This window comes from Rana temporaria, chromosome 1, assembly GCF_905171775.1.
Source record: "Rana temporaria chromosome 1, aRanTem1.1, whole genome shotgun sequence".
NCBI lineage: Eukaryota > Metazoa > Chordata > Amphibia > Anura > Ranidae > Rana > Rana temporaria.
The window spans coordinates 48,394,468-48,415,934 of NC_053489.1; the positions used below are offsets into that span (position 1 = coordinate 48,394,468).

General features: G+C 44.9%; 1 protein-coding gene across 1 annotated transcript in view; it reads right to left on the reverse strand.

Annotated features, from left to right (window-relative positions):
• The window catches only part of FECH (ferrochelatase), a 40,284-nt gene extending 20,558 nt beyond the window's left edge, over positions 1–19,726 (reverse strand). The window contains exons 1-4 of the mRNA XM_040337519.1: positions 19,579–19,726; positions 11,911–12,025; positions 6,774–6,893; positions 4,885–5,033 (exon numbers count right to left, since the gene is read on the reverse strand). Coding sequence (XP_040193453.1) covers positions 4,885–5,033; positions 6,774–6,893; positions 11,911–12,025; positions 19,579–19,639 — 445 coding nt within the window. The 5' untranslated portion in view covers positions 19,640–19,726. The remainder of the gene's footprint in view (positions 1–4,884; positions 5,034–6,773; positions 6,894–11,910; positions 12,026–19,578) is intronic.
• Between the last annotated feature and the right edge of the window lie 1,741 nt (positions 19,727–21,467).

Genomic DNA, 21,467 nt, shown 5'->3' on the forward strand with positions numbered 1-21,467 from the left:
TAATCTTTTCACCAACTATGGTGCCAATGCAGTACAGAGTGCAGTCCTGGCATCTGCTACTGGGAAAGGAGTCGGGTACCAAGATAAGTCCAGCGTGCATGTGCAGGAGTTACATCATCAGTGCCAGACCAACAGGCAAAGCAAGAGAATGGTGAACGCAGAAAAGGACAAGGTACCGGCAGGGACAGAGTGGAAGTAGGGAGCTCAGAGGACGGCACACCAAGAGGTAAGTGCGCCAATATGTGCAAGTATGCTGGCCACTCCACCACAACTTACTTGCAATAAGAAAAGGGTGGACTTTAAAGCCTATGAGCCACACATAGGCAACATTGGGTGGCCAAAGTTCATGTGCTGTGAGCATGCTCACTGTACAAAGACTGAGCCCAGACTGAAGACTGGTAGCCGCTGCGATTGGATTCCAATAACGTGAGCACTGTGACACCAAAGTTGATGTCATGCCAGTTCCCCCCCCCCACATGCAGAAAACTGCATACACATTGCAGATTCCTCCGCAGAAGAAAAAAAAAAAAAAAAAAAAAAAAATCTGAAAAGGGCACACAGAGAACCATTAATTTTCTTTGAGCCCTAGCAGAAAAACTGAGGTCTCTGCACCATGGCGTGAACAACAGCATCCTCTGATGAGTTATTAGTTAAGGAAGCAGTGGATGGCTTCCAGGCCTGCTCCCAACATATATGAGAGAGAGACACAGAGAGACACAGAGAGACACAGAGAGACACAGAGAGACACAGAATATATATATATATATATATATATATATATATATATATATATATATATATATATACACACACACACACACACATAAACGAATACAGCCATCACATCTAAGAATTGGTTAGCCGCAATACAATAAAAGTTTTGCTTTGGGTTGAAAACTACTTTTAAAAAAACTTGTCTATACAACATTTTATGGATTCCAGCAACACAAATGTCATGAGCAGACCATGTGGTGCATGGAATGCCCTAATCAGCAAAAATACATGAAAGGGAATTAGCGAAGGGCGATTTGGTGAATGGCTATCTTATCAGGACAGGAGGTGTATGGAGGGTCCCTCCCTGTGACTACAAACCATCCAGCCCGCTCTGCAATATCTCTTCCCACAGCTTTGAACATTGCCATTAAACCTCCGCTATCTCAATGCACAGTTCTACATGTCATGGGTGTCCCGTCTGTAATATGCCAACGGGTTCACCATTTTACTATACAAAATGACGCAGTACAGCCAATGAACCCATCTACCTAAAAGACGCCTGCCCACTTCCAGACCAGCAGCATAACCGTTCATCGCTGGATTTCAGATGGTTATACCAGGATTATGGGTGCAGGCACAGGCATCGCCATGGTACCATTTTTTTTTTTTGTGCCAGAGGTCAACTTTCTTGTAAAAGCCATCTTGGCAGCCAACTAGCCGCTGGACTGCTTTTCCAAGCAGCGGGAGGGGACATGCCGCCTTCTGCAGGTTGCTTGGGCTCTCCTGACCCACCGGGTGACCCGAGCGACCAGCCGATGTGCCCGACGGCTGGTTGGACAGCCGGGATTAGCTCTCTGCTATGGTAACCCAGAAGCAATGACCTGACATCACTTCCAGTTTACTCGGATGTCAACACCATTTAAAAAAAATTGAAAGCATTCAAAAGCACCGATGTGGGTGTGATTGAATGTGAGGGCAGAAGAGGGATTTGGGGGTCTTATAGACCCCAGATCTCTCCATAAAGAGTACCTGTCACATGTTTACATTCCTTGTGACAGCAATAAAGTGATAAAAAAATAAATAGAAGGCAAACGTACAAGTCGCGCACACACGCAAACAGCGATCGTCCTACACATGTGAGGTATCACTGCAAAGGTCAGATCATGGCCAGTAATTTTAGCACCAGACCTCCTTTGTACATCTAAAATGGTAACCTTAAAGTCTCGCCTATGGATAGGAAAATTTACATTGTTTGTCACCATTGCACAGGCGCGTGCAATTTTATAATGCGACACGTTTGCCATCTATGTACACGGCGTAACATCATCTTTTTATTTTTGTAAAATAAAAAAATTGGGGTTCCGTATTGTGTTTTTTTTTTTTTTTTCTTGCATTCAAAAAGTGCATTTTTTCCACAAAAAATAGCTTTGAAAAACCCCCTACACAAATACTGTGCAACAAAAAAATTAAATACCAATACTAACATTAACTAACACACCAACATTATTATTATTTCAAAACCTAGAGCCTCCACTTTAAAAAATAATAATAATAATAATAATAATAATAATAATAATAATAATAATAATGTTTAGGGGCGAAGTAATTTTTTAGCAAAAAATAATGATCGTTACCTGTAAACTAAAATTGCCAGAAAAGACCTGTGGGGCAGATCCACAAAAGAATTACGCCGGCGTATCTCGATACACCACGTAAATTTCAAATTTCATCGTATCTATGTTTTGTATCCACAAAACAAGATAAATACGACGGCATCTCGGCTCGATCCGACAGGCGTACGTCTTAAGTACGCCGTCGGATCTCAGGTGCATTCTTTCGGCGGCCGCTAGGTGGCGTGTCCGTAGATTTCCGCGTCGAGTATGCAAATTAGCTATTTACGGCGATCCACGAACGGACGTCCGGCGCATTTTTTTTTTTTACGTCGTTTGCGTTCGGCTTTTTCCAGCGTATAGTTACCCCTGCTATATGATGGCGTACTCAATGTTAAGTATGGCCGTCGTTCCCGCCTCGCATTTTGAATTTTTTTCGTTCGTGAATAGGAATTTGCGTAGAATGACGTCACCGTCGTGAGCAATGGCTTGTTCCGGGTTTATTTCGAGCATGCGCACTGGGATACCCCCACAGAAGGCGCATGCGCAGTTAAAAAAAAAAAAAAAACACGTTGTTTACATCGGGTCACGACGTATTTGCATAAAACACGCCCCCATCACTTCCATTTGAATTCCCCGCCCTTACGCCGCAAAAGATACACTACGCCGCCGTAACTTATGGCGCAAATTCTTTGAGGATTCGAAAAAAAAAAGTTACGGCGGCGTAGTGTATCTTAGATATGCTACGCCCGGCTGATTAATGCGCCGATCTATGTGGATCTGCCCCCTGGACTGGAGGTGTTTTTAAAAAAAATTAAAGGCCCAAAGAATGATCCATTTTTCAGTCTCTTTATTTAGGACACATCGCAATCAGGTTACAAAACATTTATCTACATCATCAGTCTCCACTGTGAAAAGGACAGTCAGTGGCATTGTACAGAAATTAACCAAAGGAATAGTCCAGTGACGGGTTTCAGTTCACAAAAAGAACGATTTCTCTGCCCCCCGGGGGGGGTCCCACAAATCCCGTTATATGTTGTATGTAAAGTCAATGAATAGCGCACCAAAAGAGAACATCTTCATACTAGCTTCTCATGCAATTCATTTTCAGCGTCAATTCAGAGATTTGCAGTACTTTTTTTCCCCCCTTCTACAGAATGCCCTCAGTCTGATGGCCAGAACCATTCCACCCACTTCCTCTGAGCCTGGGTCATCCTGGACCCACCTCAACCTGTGAATGGATACTGAAAGGCGAAGCAACACAGTTGAGTTCATCTCTCCGTTCACTCTACTTTCTCCTCCTATCAGCATGCTCACTGCCAGCGTATGAACCGATTGGTTCCTTGTGCTGCTTCTTTCTTTCATGCTCCAGCTCTTCTATACAGAGACTGCAAGAGGCTGATACCAAATACCTACACTGCTCCCATTTATATTGAGGCCTGTAAAGTTGCATTAATTTGTGCTTTTTTCCCATATGCGTTTCAAGCTCAGCTTTAAACAATCTGTCACACAAACCTGTCCCCTACAATATACCACAATGCTCTATTCCAGTGATGGCGAACCTTGGCACCCCAGTATGTATGGCTGAATTTGTATCGTATTCAGACCAAACTCAGAGGATCCTTTTTTTGGTCCGCACCAGAATCTGATCGTATAGGCCAGGGGTATGCAATTAGCGGACATCCAGCTGTTACAAAACTACAAGTCCCATCATGCCTCTGGGTGACATGCTTGTGGCTGCCAGTCTTGCTATGCCTCATGGGAATTGTAGTTCTACAACAGCTGGAGGTCCGCTAATTGACAGTTCACACTGCGATATGCGAACTGATTTGGAGGTGTTGTTGGCTTTCTACTGACACTCCCAGCTGTTCGCATAGTTCAGTGTGAACTACCTTGTGAGTCAGGTGTGATTTGGGAACCCGCAAGGTTTCCATATCGCAATAGTGTGTGCCAAGCCTAAAAGGTCCTTTTTTTATCCCTATTGCCTTGTACACACATCGGAATTTCCAATAAAAATTGTGTGCCCCATCAGTTTTTCTATCGGAAATTACGACGTACTTCGAAAGAGAACATGTTCTCTTTTTTCCCCCCCCGATGAAAAAAAATTCTATCAGAAATTCCATTCGTCTGTATGGAACTCCGACAGAGAAAAAAAAAACACGCATGCTCAGAATCAAGTCGACGCATGCTCGGAAGCATTGAACTTCATTTTTAATCGGCTCTTCGCAGTGTTGTACGTCAACGCGTTCTTGGCGGTCGGAATTTGGTGTGACAGTGTGTATGCAAGACAGCTTGAACGGAATTCCATCGGAAAAATCTGTCAGTTTATCCCGACAGAAATTCAGATTGTGTGTACGGGGGACATAAGAGTATCAAAAATGTATATTTAACGCCGCTACTCTCTAGGGCAAAAAAACACACGTATATTCTGAAAGGTGGTGGCATGCATAAATGGAGGACGTCAGACCCATTATGCTTTAGAATTTAACAATTACAGGAAAGCCATTATGGTTTTCTATGAAAATAAATGGGTTTCAAAGCACAAGTAAATGGATCATACCCGAGGCTGGGGATAGTTCGTCCAGCAATTTCACCATTCCTTCTCCTTGCTGGATTGTCCACTTCTTAATAGGAGAGCCACCTCCGATTTTTCTGTATTGTTCTTGAATTTTTGGCGTCCGCCGTTTGGCAATAAATGGCCCAAGTTTACTGAGAGAGAAAAAAAAAAAAAAAAAAAAAAAAAAGTAAAGCAAAGAAAACACTTTAGTATATATATTTTTTTCACCCTTTATACAATGGATGGATACTTTCCTGTCCAGGGGGCACGCGATGTCGGCACTCAAAGCTGATCTCTCTCTCGGGAGCTGCTGCCGCCATCTTGAGTAAGGGAAACAGGAAGTGAAGCCTTTCGGCTTCACTTTCTGGTTCCCTGCTGTCTTCTGGGACCTGTGTGTCTGCCAGAAGACAGCGGGGGGGGGGGGACATTGCGTAGGTCACTGCAGTGATCTATGCCCAGAAGTGGGAGTAAAGATCTGTATTACACAGTTATCTGCTCCCTGGAAAGAAATTAAACAAGATTCCCGGCCACCAATTTTATTTTCCGTGGCTTGGTTAGTTAGCCGAATGTCGAAATTGATGGTGGCCCCATTGGCTTAGAAAACGCACAATGGGGTAGATCCACAAAGAAATTACGCCGGCGTATCTACTGATACGCCGGCGTAATTTAAAAATTCCCGCGTCGTATCTTTGTTTTGAATCCTCAAAACAAGATACGACGGCATCTCGGCTAGATCCGACAGGCGTACGTCTTCGTACACTGTCGGATCTAAGATGCAATTTTTCGGCGTCCGCTAGGTGGCGTTCCCGTCGTAATCCGCGTCGAGTATGCAAATTAGCTATTTCCGACGATCCACGAACGTACGACCGTCGCATTTTTTTACATCGTTTCCGTTCGGCTTTTTCCAGCGTATAGTTAAAGCTGCTATATGGTGGCGTACTCAATGTTAAGTATGGCCGTTGTTCCCGCCTCGCATTTTTTATTATTTTCCGTTGTTTGTGTAAGTCGCCGTGAATGGGGCTGGACGCCATTTACGTTCATGTCGAAAACAATGATGCCCTTGCGACGTCATTTGGAGCAATGCACCCTGGGATATTTTAGGGACGGCGCATGCGCAGTTCGTTCGGCGCGGGGACACGCTTCATTTAAATGAAACACGCCCCCTACCCGCCGAATTTGAATTCCGCGCCCTTACGCAGCGAGAGATACACTACGCCACCGTAACTTACGGCGCAAATTCTTTCAGGATTCAAACCAAAGCAAAGTAAGTTACAGCGGCGTATCTTACATACGCTGCGCCCGGCGCAGATGTATGTGGATCTGCCCCAAAGTGTTCAGAATCCGACCCATGTATGGCCTGCATAAGCCACTGTGCTGCCCCTTTAGGCTGCATTCACACTTGAGCATGTTCAAAACACTCAGACATTAAAAAAATATATATATTATTTTCTAGTGTTTGTTCACAACTGTATGTGCAAATGCCTGACGCTCAATAAAAGTTCTGGAGCTGTAGCGCAAAATAGTTTGCAGCGTTTTCAGATGTTTCGAGTCCCATAGAATTGCATTGGTGCACCCAAAACGCACAATACAGGTGTTATGTCGCATGTTTATGCACTTTTATTTTCTAATATATTCGCACAGCAACAAGTGATGTCACAGATAATGCTATTCTATATTGGCCAATAAGAAAAATTACTGAAGTTAAATGCTGTAAAAAAAAATGTGCAAAAAAAAAAAAAAAAATTAAGAAAAAAATGCAGAGCTCAGGTGTGAAAGGAGCCTCAGGTATGATAAATGGAAATTAAACAAATGATCTTCTCAGTTTGTATTCCTTACAAATCACACAACGGCAAATTTCATGCAGAGGTAAACCATCTCATAACATTACGTACCTTTGGACTGGAAGCGTCATGAGATCTTTGTCTAAAAACAACCTGAGGAGGAAATCATGGACATCATCCAGAGTCTCAGGACCGCCCATGTTCAGCATAAGGATTCCAGTTTTGGGTTTCCTGGAGAGTCAGAACACAGCAGAGAATCAAAACACCACATGTAAAAAGAGCCACCATTACCCACAATGGAGCACAGTTTTTCAGCTAAACAAAAGTTCATTATGACCTCCTTCAACATCCAGCTCAAAGACTCAACATATTGAGACCAGGTCCCCATACGTCAGCCAGGTAACAAGCAATTTCAAAATTAGAGCAATGAACAATGAGTCCCACCAGGCTGGGTGTACTGAAGTCGATCAATAGAAATTCAATCTGTCTATGGCTGACTGTACAATCTTCTTCATATTTACCAAGCCTATGTAGTATGAGGAGAAATCTATACAATCCATTCGATTAGTATCAAACCCGATAAGCCCCTATACTACATTGCTAATGGTAGATCTAAAAAGGAGATTGTACAGGTATGCATATAGTCTATATGGAAAACTCTGACGAGCATAGAGAGCCAACCTCAAACCATATTTTGCATGGAGGCCGCGATATTCGCCATCAGCAGCTTGCTTGACCCAAGGATGGGTAGGTGACAATTGATGCCATGCCACAGTGGCTGCGTTTTGATGCCATGCCACAGTGGCTGCGTTTTGATGCCATGCCACAGTGGCTGCGTTTTGATGCCATGCCACAGTGGCTGCGTTTGTTATTTTTTGGGGTTTTTTCGTTTGCGCCCCCCCAAAAATTTTGAGCACCAGCCGCCACTGATGGGTATCTAGTTTTGATGCACCGAAATTTCAGCCAATGAAATTATCAGCTGAAAATAGGGTTGCAAAATGAAGGGGAAATGCCGCACTTCAAAAAATATTGCTTTTTATTGTAAAAATAGGATCACAGGATACATGCCACAGCAAACAGGATACAAGCCGACGCATTTCACACTATATAGTCCAGACATTCCCCTTCATTTTGCATTACTATATGCATTGCCAGCACCCGTGAAGAGGTTCATCATTTGCATCTATCTTGAGCGGTGACTTCCTTTCTCTATCTGAAAATAGGGTTATCCGTGTTTTGCCGATAGGGGAAAAAAAAAAAAAAAAAAAAAAAAGTTTACGGTGTGTTTTTCATAAGGCATCACTCAAAAACTGCATCAAAAATGCAACATTTGATAGTTTCAAATAGGGTGGTGTGGTTTTGATGTGTTTTTTTTAGCTGACCAAATATGCACCAAGCAGTTGGGGTTCCACCAAAAAGTGTACCGCCTACCCCAACTAAGTCGGGGAATGAACATGTCGGGAAAAGTGCTTAAACAGAGGATTCACAAAGTGTGCAAAGAACATGACAGAACAATGCTGTGGTGTGATAGTACAAACATTATTAGGTATAATGAGTAACGGAGGGTCAAGCCTTCAGAAAATATTTTTTACTTTTTTTTGGGCCAATTTGTTGTTGGGCAGATTACAAAAACACAAATTGCCGCAAAAACACATTCCATGCTTTTCTGCAGCTTCTCCATTGAAGTATATTGAACCAAAAAAAAATAAAAAAAATAGCACCGTTTTGTGTTAAAAAGTTCTTGCCCTTTACAAATATGCAGCAGCTGAAAAAAAAAAATCATGGATATGAACGTGTCCCATAGGAAAACATGTAACTGAACTGTACTGTGTTTCTGCAAAAAGCACCAAAAAACAGAGGTGTGAACCCCGGCATGAGATGTTTAGTAACATAATGGGGGTTAAAAAATAAATAAATAATAAGTACAAAGAGAGCAAATAATCGCTACTGTAAGGGGTTCATTTTTTTACTGTGGGACAGTGAAAGTAATATTTACAGTAGCGTTTTGCCTTTTTGTACTATAAAGGGCTAATTTTAGTTGTTATAACCCCATTATGTTACTGGCCAATTAATAGATTATGAAAATTATAAATCGATTAGTTGTTTCGGCCCTAATTCCTACATATTTATCACTAGAATTACAGCTGGACTCCAGGAATGCAGCCACCTTCTAAACTCTGCTGGCTTACTAGAAGTTAAGTACAACAAGGTGCATGTCACCTGCCAACTTTTATTTACGACTGAGAGTTTTACAGAGAGCAGGTGTCCTGCCGAGAATTGTCCCCCCGGCGGATAATGCCCGGTCTGTACTGCGCAGGCGCCGCACTTGCGCAGTACAGAGCACAACAGACCTCCGAAGATCACCACAGATGTGACTCATCTGTACACAGCACATGCGCAATAAGTGCTGCACGCTCCCGATGCTCGTTCCACTCTGCAAAGGGGCGGATGTGTATTAGTATTATATCATGTCATGTAAGGGGCAGATGAGTAATAGTATTGTAACGGAATGACCTGTGACACCCAGAGACTTTTGAAGGATGGGGGTACTCCTGTGCCAGCGTCACTAATGACTCTTGGGTCACCCTGTGCCCCTTTTGGGCATAGGGTGACTGATAAATGGTAATTCATGTTTTGCAGGATATCTTGGAATATTACAAGTTGTTAAAGTCTGACTCCAAAGGGAGTGTTTACATTCAATGTGGGGACACATGCTTTTGAGGTGTTAATTGCGTCTGCTCTTAGACATTCCATTGTTTGATGCTAATACATTCTGTGTCCATTGTACTAATTAAGTCTGAAAGGTCAGATGTCTCCTTTCAGGGGTAGGGAATTAGCATGTCAATTATGTTTAGTAAAGGAATGTGTTTTGCGTAACAGGTGAGGGGAACTTGTCGGAGACAGGACGTCTGGGTAATAATTAACTCACCTGAATATCATTATCTAAAAGAATGTGTATGAGGCCCCATTGTGTGATGTTTTGGGGGTGGAGAGTTTCATTGTCCCTGCAACATGCCTGTAACTGCATAAAAAGCTGAGAGTGTACCATTAAAGTTCATTCATTTGACTCAGAAAGAACAGAGCTTGTCTCGTCTTAATTCTGGGGGAATTCTTATGGATCGTGTCTGCTGGATTGTGGATGGTCGGATAAGCTGTGGTGGGGCGATGGAATGGGAATATCGTAAACAGTGGTGACCGTTACAAGTATTATATCATGTAAGGGGCGGATGTGTATTAGTATTATATCATGTAAGGGGCTGATGTGTATTAGTATTACATCATGTAAGGGGCTGATGTGTATTAGTATTACATCATGTAAGGGGCTGATGTGTATTAGTACTACATCATGTAAGGGGCGGATGGCTACAGCAAGGGACGCCCTTATCTATGTCCATCAATTTAAAATACCACCTCTTCGCCCTTAATTTGATTAAACATGCCCCGCAAAGATGTGTAGTTTCTACACCAGCCCCTTGCTGTAGCCATCCGCCCCTTTCACAATATAATAGTCATACACATCCGCCCCTGTCACAATATAATAGTCATACACATCCGCCCCTGTCACAATATAATAGTCATACACATCCGCCCCTGTCACAATATAATAGTCATACACATCCGACCCTGTCACAATATAATAGTCATACACATCCGCCCCTTGCAGAGTGGAGCAAGCATCGAGAATGTGCGACAACGTCTGTCACAATGTCCTGTTCATTGCGCAAGCTACAGCCGATTCCCAGCTCTTCATGTTCGGCAGCTCCGTTTGCTAGAGCGCTGCGCCTGCGCAGTACAGGGGGGGGGGGGACATTATCCACCGGGTGGATACTCATCGGCAGAACAGCGATCACTATACTCCCGGCACTCTGACAGCAGACACACTGCAGTCTCACACAGCAGAAGCTCTGCATGCCTCTTTCCTCCACTACCTATTCACAGAAAGCTTTGTATTTTGTGAATGGGTTCACATAATACAAAGCCCTCTGTGATTAGGGAGGAACAGAGGGGCTGTATATGATGTGGGCAAGAAAAAAACCTGCACCTGTTTTCATGGGGGGAGGAAAGGAAAAACTGCGGCTCCAGGTGAGTGCACTGTGCAATCAGTGTCCTCTCAGAAACAAATGGGTGCCGGCAATGCACGAAGCAAAACTTAGAGAAAATATAGACAGCCGCACACAAAAAATAATAAAAAAAAAAAAAAAAAAAAATTAAAAAATGTAGCCTTTAATGGTAAAAAAAAAGGAAAAAAGCACTACAAAGCACAGCAAGCAGTGGGGTGTATAGCTAACACGTTTCACACTAGGGTTCAGTGCTTAGTCATAGCTAAAACAAAATAAAATACATTTCAAATATATACACCCATCTAAAAACATCACATGATCCACCACTGCCTGTGACTGGCCATCGCTAATTATGTGTAATCAGTCCATTGATTGACAGTGATGATAATCACCTGCAGGAGTGGACCGAATGAATGAATACACACATTTAGAAATCAAATAAAAAAAATCACGTAAAAAAATTAAATTGAGACTTAAATAAAATCTAGTAAAACTAATATACATATATAGAGTCAATATATGTGTAAACCCGTGGTAAAGTCAGTGTGTGAGTGTGAGTATATATATATATATATATATATATATATATATATATATATATATATATATATATATAGATTTTATTTAAGTCTCATTTTCATTTTTTATTTGATTTCTATATGTGTGTGTATTCATTCATTCGGTCCACTCCTGCAGGTGATTCTCATCACTGTCCATCAATAGATTACACATAATTAGCGATGGCCAGTCACAGGCAGTGGTGGATCATGTGATGTTTTTTAGAAGGGTGTATATATTTGAAATGGATTTTATTTTGTTTTAGCTATGACTAAGCACTGAACCCTAGTGTGAAACGCGTCAGCTATACACCCCACTGCTTGCTGTGCTTTTGTCCTTTTTTACCATTAAAGGCTACCTTTTTAAGTTGTTTTTTTTTGGTGTGCGGCTGTCCATATTTTCTCTTCAAGTTTTGTTTTCATGGGGGGGGGGGGGGGGGGCGCCGACCTGGCAGCACACAGTGCAGAACAGTACAATGAGCCATACAAGACAGTAAGCAGAACACCCCATTTTCATACATCATATGAACAGAGGAGCGAGGAGCCCAACAATGCCTCTACTATGAAGAGACCTTAAATCTGTTGGCTCCAGGCTCCCCGCCCCCCCGGGCTCATACAAAGGGGAAGTACCTGTTATCAGGCTGAACACGCGACTTTGCTTCATGTCTCTGAGATGTTGCAGCTGCTGCCGCCGTTGAGCTCCATCGAGGTGTCACCACAGTAGCTGTACCCTCTGCCTTCATATCTGTAAAAAATAAAAGAGAGAAAAAATAAAATTACATTACTTTAATATTTATTTTTAGCACCACAGTAGATGCCATCGCTCTAAACATGGGTGTTCAACCTGTGGCCCTCCAGCTGTTGTTCAACTACAGATCCCATGAGGCATTGAAAGCCACTGACAGTTACACACATGACTCCCAAATGCAGAGGCATGATGGAACTTGTAGTTCTGCAACAGCTGGAGGGCCACACATGCGCCAAGGCTTCGTACACACCAGTGCGTTGTGGGAAACATGCACACAATGGCGTGCTTTCCTGCAAAGAATGTGCTGCTCCTTTACAGTGGTGAACTAATTCTTACTGACACCCCCCCATGCATATTGCAAACGTGCATCTACCATGTATTGTGTTGCAGCGCAATTTTGAAAAGGGCGGCGGGAATGTGCGAAAACGCTGATGCAAAAAATTTAGAAAAAAAAAAAAAGAAAAGGGAGAAAAGGGTCTATGTTAACCACTTGCTTACTGGGCACATATACCCCCCTCCTGCCCAGGTGAAATTTCAGCTTCCGGCACTGCGTCACTTTGACAATTGCGCGGTCTTGCGACGTGGCTCCCAAACAAAATTGACATCCTTTTTTCCCCACAAGTAGAGCTTTCTTTTGGTGGCATTTGATCGCCTGTGCGGTTTTTATTTTTTGCGCGATAAACAAAAAAGAGCGACAATTTTGAAAAAAAAATACAATATTTTTTACATGTTGCTATAATAAATATGACAATTTAAAAAAAAAACATTTTTTTTTCTCAGTCTAGGCCGATACGTATTCTTCTACCTATTTTTGGTAAAAAAAAAAAAAAAAAAAAAAAAAAAAATCGCAAAAGTTATAGCGCCTACAAAATAGGGGACAGAATTATTATTATTTTTTTTTTTTTACTAGAAATGGCGGCGATCTGCGATTTTTATTGTGACTGCGACGTTATGGCGGACACATCGGACACTTTTGACACATTTTTGGCACCATTCACATTTATACTGCGATCAGTGCTATAAAAATGCACTAATTACTGTATAAATGTGACTGGCATTGAAGGGGTTAACACTAGGGGGTGAGGAAGGGGTTAAATGTATTCCCTGCACTGTGTTCTAACTGTGTGGGGGGAGGGGGGTGACCGATCTATGTCTCTATGTACAAGGGACACAGATCGGTCTCCTCTCCAGAGACAGGACACTGTCTCTGTGAGAGCCGGCAATGAGAGATGATCTCATATGAGATCATCTCTCATTGGCCGCACAGATCGCATCGCAAACGGCCACTCTGATTGGCCGTTCGGGGCGATCTGTAATTGGCCGTGTCCAAGGGACACGGCCAACACAGAGTTTCCCCGCTGAGCGCGCGCGGGGAACGCCCAAAGGCGCGGACGTCCAGTTGGATATTCAGATCCGCGCTGTAGCCGTCATTCGGCTATAGCACGGGTCTCAAGAAATTAAAAGTGTTACTAAACCCAGGAGCCTGCATTCACTATATCCGATCTCCCACAGAACACGGAAAAGCAATTATTATAGGAAATAAACTGCTCAACACCTTTTCTCATCAGCAGTATTGAGTAGTCTTGTGACTTCTATCAGTGTCTGGTTAAAGCGGACCTTTTTTTTTTTTACTTTCCATCTATTAAGTCTTTTGCCCTTGTTGTTTTAACTTTGTAAAAAAATATATAAAATTCTGCCAGTAAATACCTTATACAGCCCACTTCCTGTTTGGTCATTATTCTAGGTGTATATGCTCTCTCTCTCCGAGATGAGTCATAAGAGGGCCAATGAAAGCTGCAGGTGTGTGTGTGTGTGCGCGAGCGAGCGAGAGAGAGCACAGGCAGCAGCTTCAGCTGCCCACAGTTAAAATGGCTGCAGCCAGACTCAGAGGGAGATTTCTGCAGCATATTTGGCAAGTACAGAATTACATTACACCAGGGTTTGACAAATTTGCTTGGAATCTAGGAGCCAGCTAATAAAGTTAGGAGCCAGAAAACGCGCCCCGTCCCGACGAGCTTGCGCGCAGAAGCGCATATGAAAACGGTGTTCAAACCACACATGTGAGGTATCGCCATGATTGGTAGAGCGAGAGCAATAATTCTAGCTCTAGACCTCCTCTGTAACTCAAAACATGCAACCTGTAGATTTTTTTAAACGTCGCCTATGGAGATTTTAAAGGGTAAAAGTTTGTCGGCATTCCACGAGCGGACACAATTTTGAAGCGTGACATGTTGGGTATGAATTTACTCGGCGTAACATTATCTTTCATAATATTAAAAAAAAATGGGGATAACTTTACTGTTGTCTTATTTTTTTATTAAAAAAAGTGTAATTTTTTCCCAAAAAAGTGCGCTTGTAAGACCGCTGCGCAAATACGGCATGACAGAAAGTATTGCAACGATCGCCATTTTATTCTCTAGGGTGTTAGGATAAAAAATATATATGTTTGGGGGGGTTCTAATTAGAGGGAGGAAGATGGCAGTGAAAATAGTGAAAAATGACATTAGAATTGCAGCTTAACTTGTAATACCAACGGTTACCACCAGATGGCGCCAGCTCACACATCTGGTGGTAATAACTTGCAATACAAACGGCTAACCACCAGATGGCGCCAGCTCACAAAAAAAAAATATATTTTTTTTTTTTGCCCACCTTCCAAGCCAAGTCGCCAGGACACCATTTCTAGTCGCCATGGCGACCTGGCGCCCGGGATTTGTCGAGCCCTGCATTAGCGAGTGCCAAAAGAAGCAGAACGTCGGTGCGCATGCGCCGTATAGAGCCGATACGCAATCCGGCTTCTTTCGGTGACACGCTGTATGCGCCGGTCGGAAGAATGTCAATCAATTAGGAAGGCCCAGTACCGCAGATTACATACCCGGAAGCGGCGGTGAAAATACGGTATGTACGGCAATGAAATAAAAAAAAAAAAAAAAAAAAAAAACAGCCGATTGCCATTCTGACAACTCGGCTAAATGGAATGTTAAAAACATTTTTTTGGATGAACCTCCACTTTAATTTTGTATCCTTTGCTGCCTAAAAGTCATTGGGAGCACACTTTTCTTTTGTTATATACTATACCATGAGAAGGCACCAATAGTGTAAGCTTAGTGCATGAAAACATACATTTTTGGTGGGCGGTTGTACCTGCCAATGCAGCGGGGGGTTAGTTCTTGCCACGGCTGCAGAGCAGACCACCATGGCCCTGGCTTGTGTACACCCCGTCCGATGCCATGTGCAACCTAAATATCCGCAGTAAAGGGTGGTACAAGTCAACTGTATGCTTTTACCGCTCCCCAACCTTAAGTTATTAAAAAGGACTAACCTCGCATTCACTGCTAGAGGATATTTTTAGGTGCCAGTGTCCTAAATGAGAGTAAATGGATTCACCGCCAGTGAATGTGAGGTGAGGCACACTTATTGCTTTATAAAGATCCTTCAAGTGTTATACAAGGAGCCCGAGGAGGTCATAGAATCTATAGCAAGGAAGGAATCCGGTGACTTGTCCTTAACCACTTGCTTACTGGGCACATATACCCACCTCCTGCCCAGGTGAAATTTCAGCTTCCGGCACTGCGTCGCTTTAACTAACAATTGCGCGGTCGTGCGACGTGGCTCCCAAACAAAATTGACGTCCTTTTTTTCCCACAGGTAGAGCTTTCTTTTGGTGGTATTTGATCACCTGTGCGGTTTTTATTTTTTGCGCTATAAACAAAAAAGAGCGACAATTTTGAAAAAAAATACAATATTTTTTACTTGTTGCTATAATAAATATCCCAATTTTTTTTAAAAAAACACATTTTTTTTCTCAGTTTAGGGCGATACGTATTCTTCTACATATTTTTGGTAAAAAAAAAAAAAAAAAAATCGCAATAAGCGACTGGTTTGCGCAAAAGTTATAGCGCCTACAATATAGGGGACAGAATTATTATTTTTTTATTATTTTTTTTTTTACTAGAAATGGCGGCGATCTGCGACTTTTATTGGGACTGCAACATTATGGCGGACACATCGGACACTTTTGAAACATTTTTGGCGCCATTCACATTTATACTGCGATCAGTGCTATAAATATGCACTAATTACTGTATAAATGTGACTGGCATTGAAGGGGTTAACACTAGGGGGTGAGGAAGGGGTTAAATGTGTATACTGCTTAGTGTTCTAACTGTAGGTGGAGGAGGGGGGTCACTGGGGGGGTGACCGATCTGTGTCTCTATGTACAAGAGACACAGATCGGTCTCCTCTCCAGAGACAGGACGCTGTCTCTGTGTAAAACGGCAATGAGAGATGATCTCATATGTTTACATATGAGATCATCTCTCATTGGCCGCACAGATCGCATCGCAAACGGCCACTCTGATTGGCCGTTCGCGGCGATCTGTGATTGGCTGTGTCCAAGTGACACGGCCAACACAGAGTTTCCCTGCAGCGCGCTCTGGAGCGGGGAACGCCCAAAGGGGCGGCCGTCAATTGACGGCCTGTTGGATATTCAGATCCGCGCTGAAGCCGTCATTCGGCTATATCGCAGGTCTGTAGTGGTTAAAGTTCCCCTAACGTGAAAGATCCTTGAAGGACTGCGCAGGCGCAAACTTGCCGACGGAAATCTCCGAACATCGGCCGGCATCCAGGCTCATTCTTTAACATCCCCGTGGATTGGAGGATGTTAAAAAAAAAAGAGCCAGGAGGCCAAGCGAGCATCGCCCTGGATGCCGGCCGCGGTTCGGAGATTTCCGTCGGCAAGTTTGCGCCTGCGCAGTCCTTCAAGGATCTTTCTCGTTAGCCGGAACCATATCGGCAGATCACCGGCATCAGCTGCCGACACTGAGAACCAAAACACACATGAAGGTCACCGAGCTACAACACAGCAAATACACACACTACAACCATACAACACACACACACACACACACACACACTACAACCATACAACACACACACACACACACACACACACACACACACACTACAACCATACAACACACACACACACACACACTACAACCATACAACACACACACACACACTACAACCATACAACACACACACACACACTACAACCATACAACACACACACACACACACACACACACACAACAACCATACAACACACACACACACACACACACACACACAACAACCATACAACACACACACACACACACAACAACCATACAACACACACACACACACACAACAACCATACAACACACACACACACACACACACACACTACAACCATACAACACACAACACACAACACACACACACACACACACACACACACACAACAACAACCACACCACACACTACAACCACACCACACACTACAACCATACAACACACACACACACACACAACACACACTACAACCACACCACACACTACAACCACACAACACACACACACTCTCTACCATACCATACAACACACACTCTCTACCATACAACATCACGCAGACAACACACACACACACACACACTACTAATTACCATATAACTGCACCAATCAGGTATACCCATGACATACGGGGAGCTGCTTTACCTGGCAAAGGGTTTGTATCCATGAGTCCTGAGAATGACACGGCTCCGCCAGAGAGCAGAGGCGGCCCGGTGACCGGACTTTTTTTTTTCTGCTGTAGGTTAGACCCGTACCGTCAGGTCACCTCCCCCTCTCAGCCTGTGACTGGAGTGTGAAGGAGCAGCAGGAGTCTGATGAGCTCACCTCTCTGCTCTCCCAGCCAGCACACAAATACAACACACTGCATGGGCCCCAGTCATGCCCCTCCCCTTTCCAGTCTGAGTGCTGCTGTACATGGATAACAAGTCACATTCAGAAGATGACACTGTCTGTATACAATTCTATATACTCATCATTCTCTGTACATACATCACTGCATTCATTGGAGGAGAATATCCAAATACCTGCATGGGGGGGGATAGTGGAGCTCAGTGTACACACACAGGGGGGGAAGATAGTGGAGCTCAGTGTACACACACAGGGGGGGATAGTAGAGCTCAGTGTACACACACAGGGGGGGATAGTAGAGCTCAGTGTACACACAGGGGGGGGGATAGTAGAGCTCAGTGTACACACACACAGGGGGGGGGATAGTAGAGCTCAGTGTACACACACAGGGGGGGGGGGATAGTGGAGCTCAGTGTACACACACAGGGGGGGGGATAGTAGAGCTCAGTGTACACACACAGGGGGGGGGATAGTAGAGCTCAGTGTACACACACACAGGGGGGGGGGGATAGTAGAGCTCAGTGTACACACACAGGGGGGGGGGGGGGATAGTGGAGCTCAGTGTACACACACAGGGGGGGGGGATAGCGGAGCTCAGTGTACACACAGGGGGGGGGATAGTGGAGCTCAGTGTACACACACAGGGGGGGGGGATAGTGGAGCTCAGTGTACACACACAGGGGGGGGGATAGTGGAGCTCAGTATACACACACAGGGGGGGGGGGATAGTGGAGCTCAGTGTACACACACAGGGGGGGGGATAGTGGAGCTCAGTGTACACACACAGGGGGGGGGGGATAGTGGAGCTCAGTGTACACACACAGGGGGGGGGATAGTGGAGCTCAGTATACACACACAGGGGGGGATAGTGGAGCTCAGTATACACACACAGGGGGGGGGATAGCGGAGCTCAGTGTACACACACAGGGGGGGGGGGAATAGCGGAGCTCAGTGTACACACACAGGGGGGGGGATAGTAGAGCTCAGTGTACACACACAGGGGGGGGGGATAGTAGAGCTCAGTGTACACACACAGGGGGGGGGGATAGTGGAGCTCAGTGTACACACACAGGGGGGGGGGATAGTGGAGCTCAGTGTACACACACAGGGGGGGGGGGGATAGTGGAGCTCAGTGTACACACACAGGGGGGGGGGGATAGTGGAGCTCAGTGTACACACACAGGGGGGGGGGGGGGATAGTGGAGCTCAGTGTACACACACAGGGGGGGGATAGTGGAGCTCAGTGTACACACACAGGGGGGGGATAGTGGAGCTCAGTGTACACACACAGGGGGGGGGGGGATAGTGGAGCTCAGTGTACACACACAGGGGGGGGGGGATAGTGGAGCTCAGTGTACACACACAGGGGGGGGGGATAGTGGAGCTCAGTGTACACACACAGGGGGGGGGGATAGTGGAGCTCAGTGTACACACACAGGGGGGGGGATAGCGGAGCTCAGTGTACACACACAGGACAGGGGGGATAGTAGAGCTCAGTGTACACACACAGGGGGGGGGGATAGTGGAGCTCAGTGTACACACACAGGGGGGGGGGGATAGCGGAGCTCAGTGTACACACAGGGGGGGGGGGGTAGTGGAGCTCAGTGTACACACACAGGGGGGGGATAGTGGAGCTCAGTGTACACACACAGGGGGGGGGATAGTGGAGCTCAGTGTACACACACAGGGGGGGGATAGTGGAGCTCAGTGTACACACACAGGGGGGGGATAGTGGAGCTCAGTGTACACACACAAGGGGGGGGGGGGTGTAGTCATGGTGACCCCGCTCAGTACATTGCACTCACAGTGAGGTAGTAGGAGGCGGTGAAGGGCTCTGTAGGCGGCCATGTTCCGGGCTCTCAGCATTCCCTCAGTGTCAGGACAGACTGCGGGTTACACAAGCTCCCCTCACATGTCAGACCATAGGAGGCCGGGGCACCGCCCACCTACCACTCAGCCCGGCCCCCTAGACACACGTCAAGTGGCATCCCCGGTGCACTGCCATGAAATGTGTTTTGCCATGAAATGTGATGGTCCGCCTCCATCACATCCCATTGGCTCACTCATGTCATGTGACATATACACACGTCATCAGTCTCAGCTAGGCTATTATAGGGAGAGGATCTCCTCTCCCTGTGATAGCTTGAGTTATATATGTGGATGAGGGCTGAAGTGTCGCCCCTTCACATCTTCTGCGCCTGCTCCTTCCATAGAACTGAGAGTGATACCCGAGAGAGGCGTTCCCGGGGAAAGCTCCTGCACGTGGTCAGAGGAGGGGCGGGGCTTTGAGTGACAGACAGTGTGTGTATGAATGGTGTGTAGACACGCGGGGGGGGGTGGAGCTCAGTGTACAGTGTGACCTCACAACACCCTTCATAGGACACTGCATTACGTCACACCTATCTTCTCTCATGTAATCCTTCTGAGCTTCTCCGTATTCCATTGAAAGCTTTGTGTTCTATGTGTGCAATGAATTCTATGTGTGCAATATGTTCCATATGTTCCTTGTTCTATGGTTGCAATGTGTTCTATGTGTGCAATGAGTTCTATGGGGCAGATCCACAAAAGAATTACGCCGGAGTATCTCTTGATACGCCGCGTAATTTCAAATATTTGCGCGTCGTATCTTTGTTTTGTAGCTACAAAACAAGATACGACTGCATCTCGGATGGATCCGACAGGCGTACGTCTTAGTATGCTGTCGGATCTTAGGTACATTTTTTCGGCGACCGCTAGGTGGCATGTCCGTCGAATTCCGCGTTGAGTATGCAAATTAGCTTGTTACGGCGATCCACGAAAGTACGTCCGGCCGGCGCATTTTTTTTACGTCGTTTGCGTTCGGCTTTTTCCGGCGTATAGTTACCCCTGCTATTATGAGGCGTACTCAATGTTAAGTATGGCCGTCGTTCCCGCGTCGCCTTTTGAAAATTTTTTACGCCGTTTGCGTAAGTCGTTCGCAAATAGGGATTTGCATAGAATGATGTCACCGTCGTAAGCCTTGGCTTGTTCCGGTTTAATTTCGAGCATGCGCACTGGGATACCCCCGGGGACGGCGCATGCGCCGTTAAAAAAAACGTTGTTTACGTCGGGTCACAACGTATTTACATAAAAAATGTATTCCTTCAATGCATTCATGTGCCCAATGTGACAGAAAAGTATACATTTTTTTGTGTTTAGTCTTTTGTGCCTCCAACTGATAAAAAAAAACAAAAATACATTATGAAGAAAATTATGAATGCCGCAATGTGACGAAGCTCTGGAAAAAAGACAAAGAAAAAGGACCAAGAAATGATCAGGTGATCCATATGGAGGAAAGAGCCAAGAGAGACAGGATGAAGGAAGGAAAAGGATGAGAGAGGAAGGTGTCCAGCTGAGGACAATAGAAGGCCCTACACTATAGCATAGTTGTACAATGATGGGCCCCACAAATAGATTTGAAGCTTATGGCCCGTACACACAATCTGAAACATATTCTACGCCGGCTGCAATGGAAGCGCCACCTAGCGGCCATCCAAAATATTGCAACCTAAGATAGGACGGCGCAAGCCGTCCTATCTTAGATATGTTTAAGCGTATCTCTGTTTGAGCATAGGTCGGCGTAGATTCTGAGTTAGGTCGACTTATCTACTGATAAGTCGGCCTAACTCTTACTGAATCTACCTAACAGTGTTTTGCAAAAGTATTCGCACCCCTT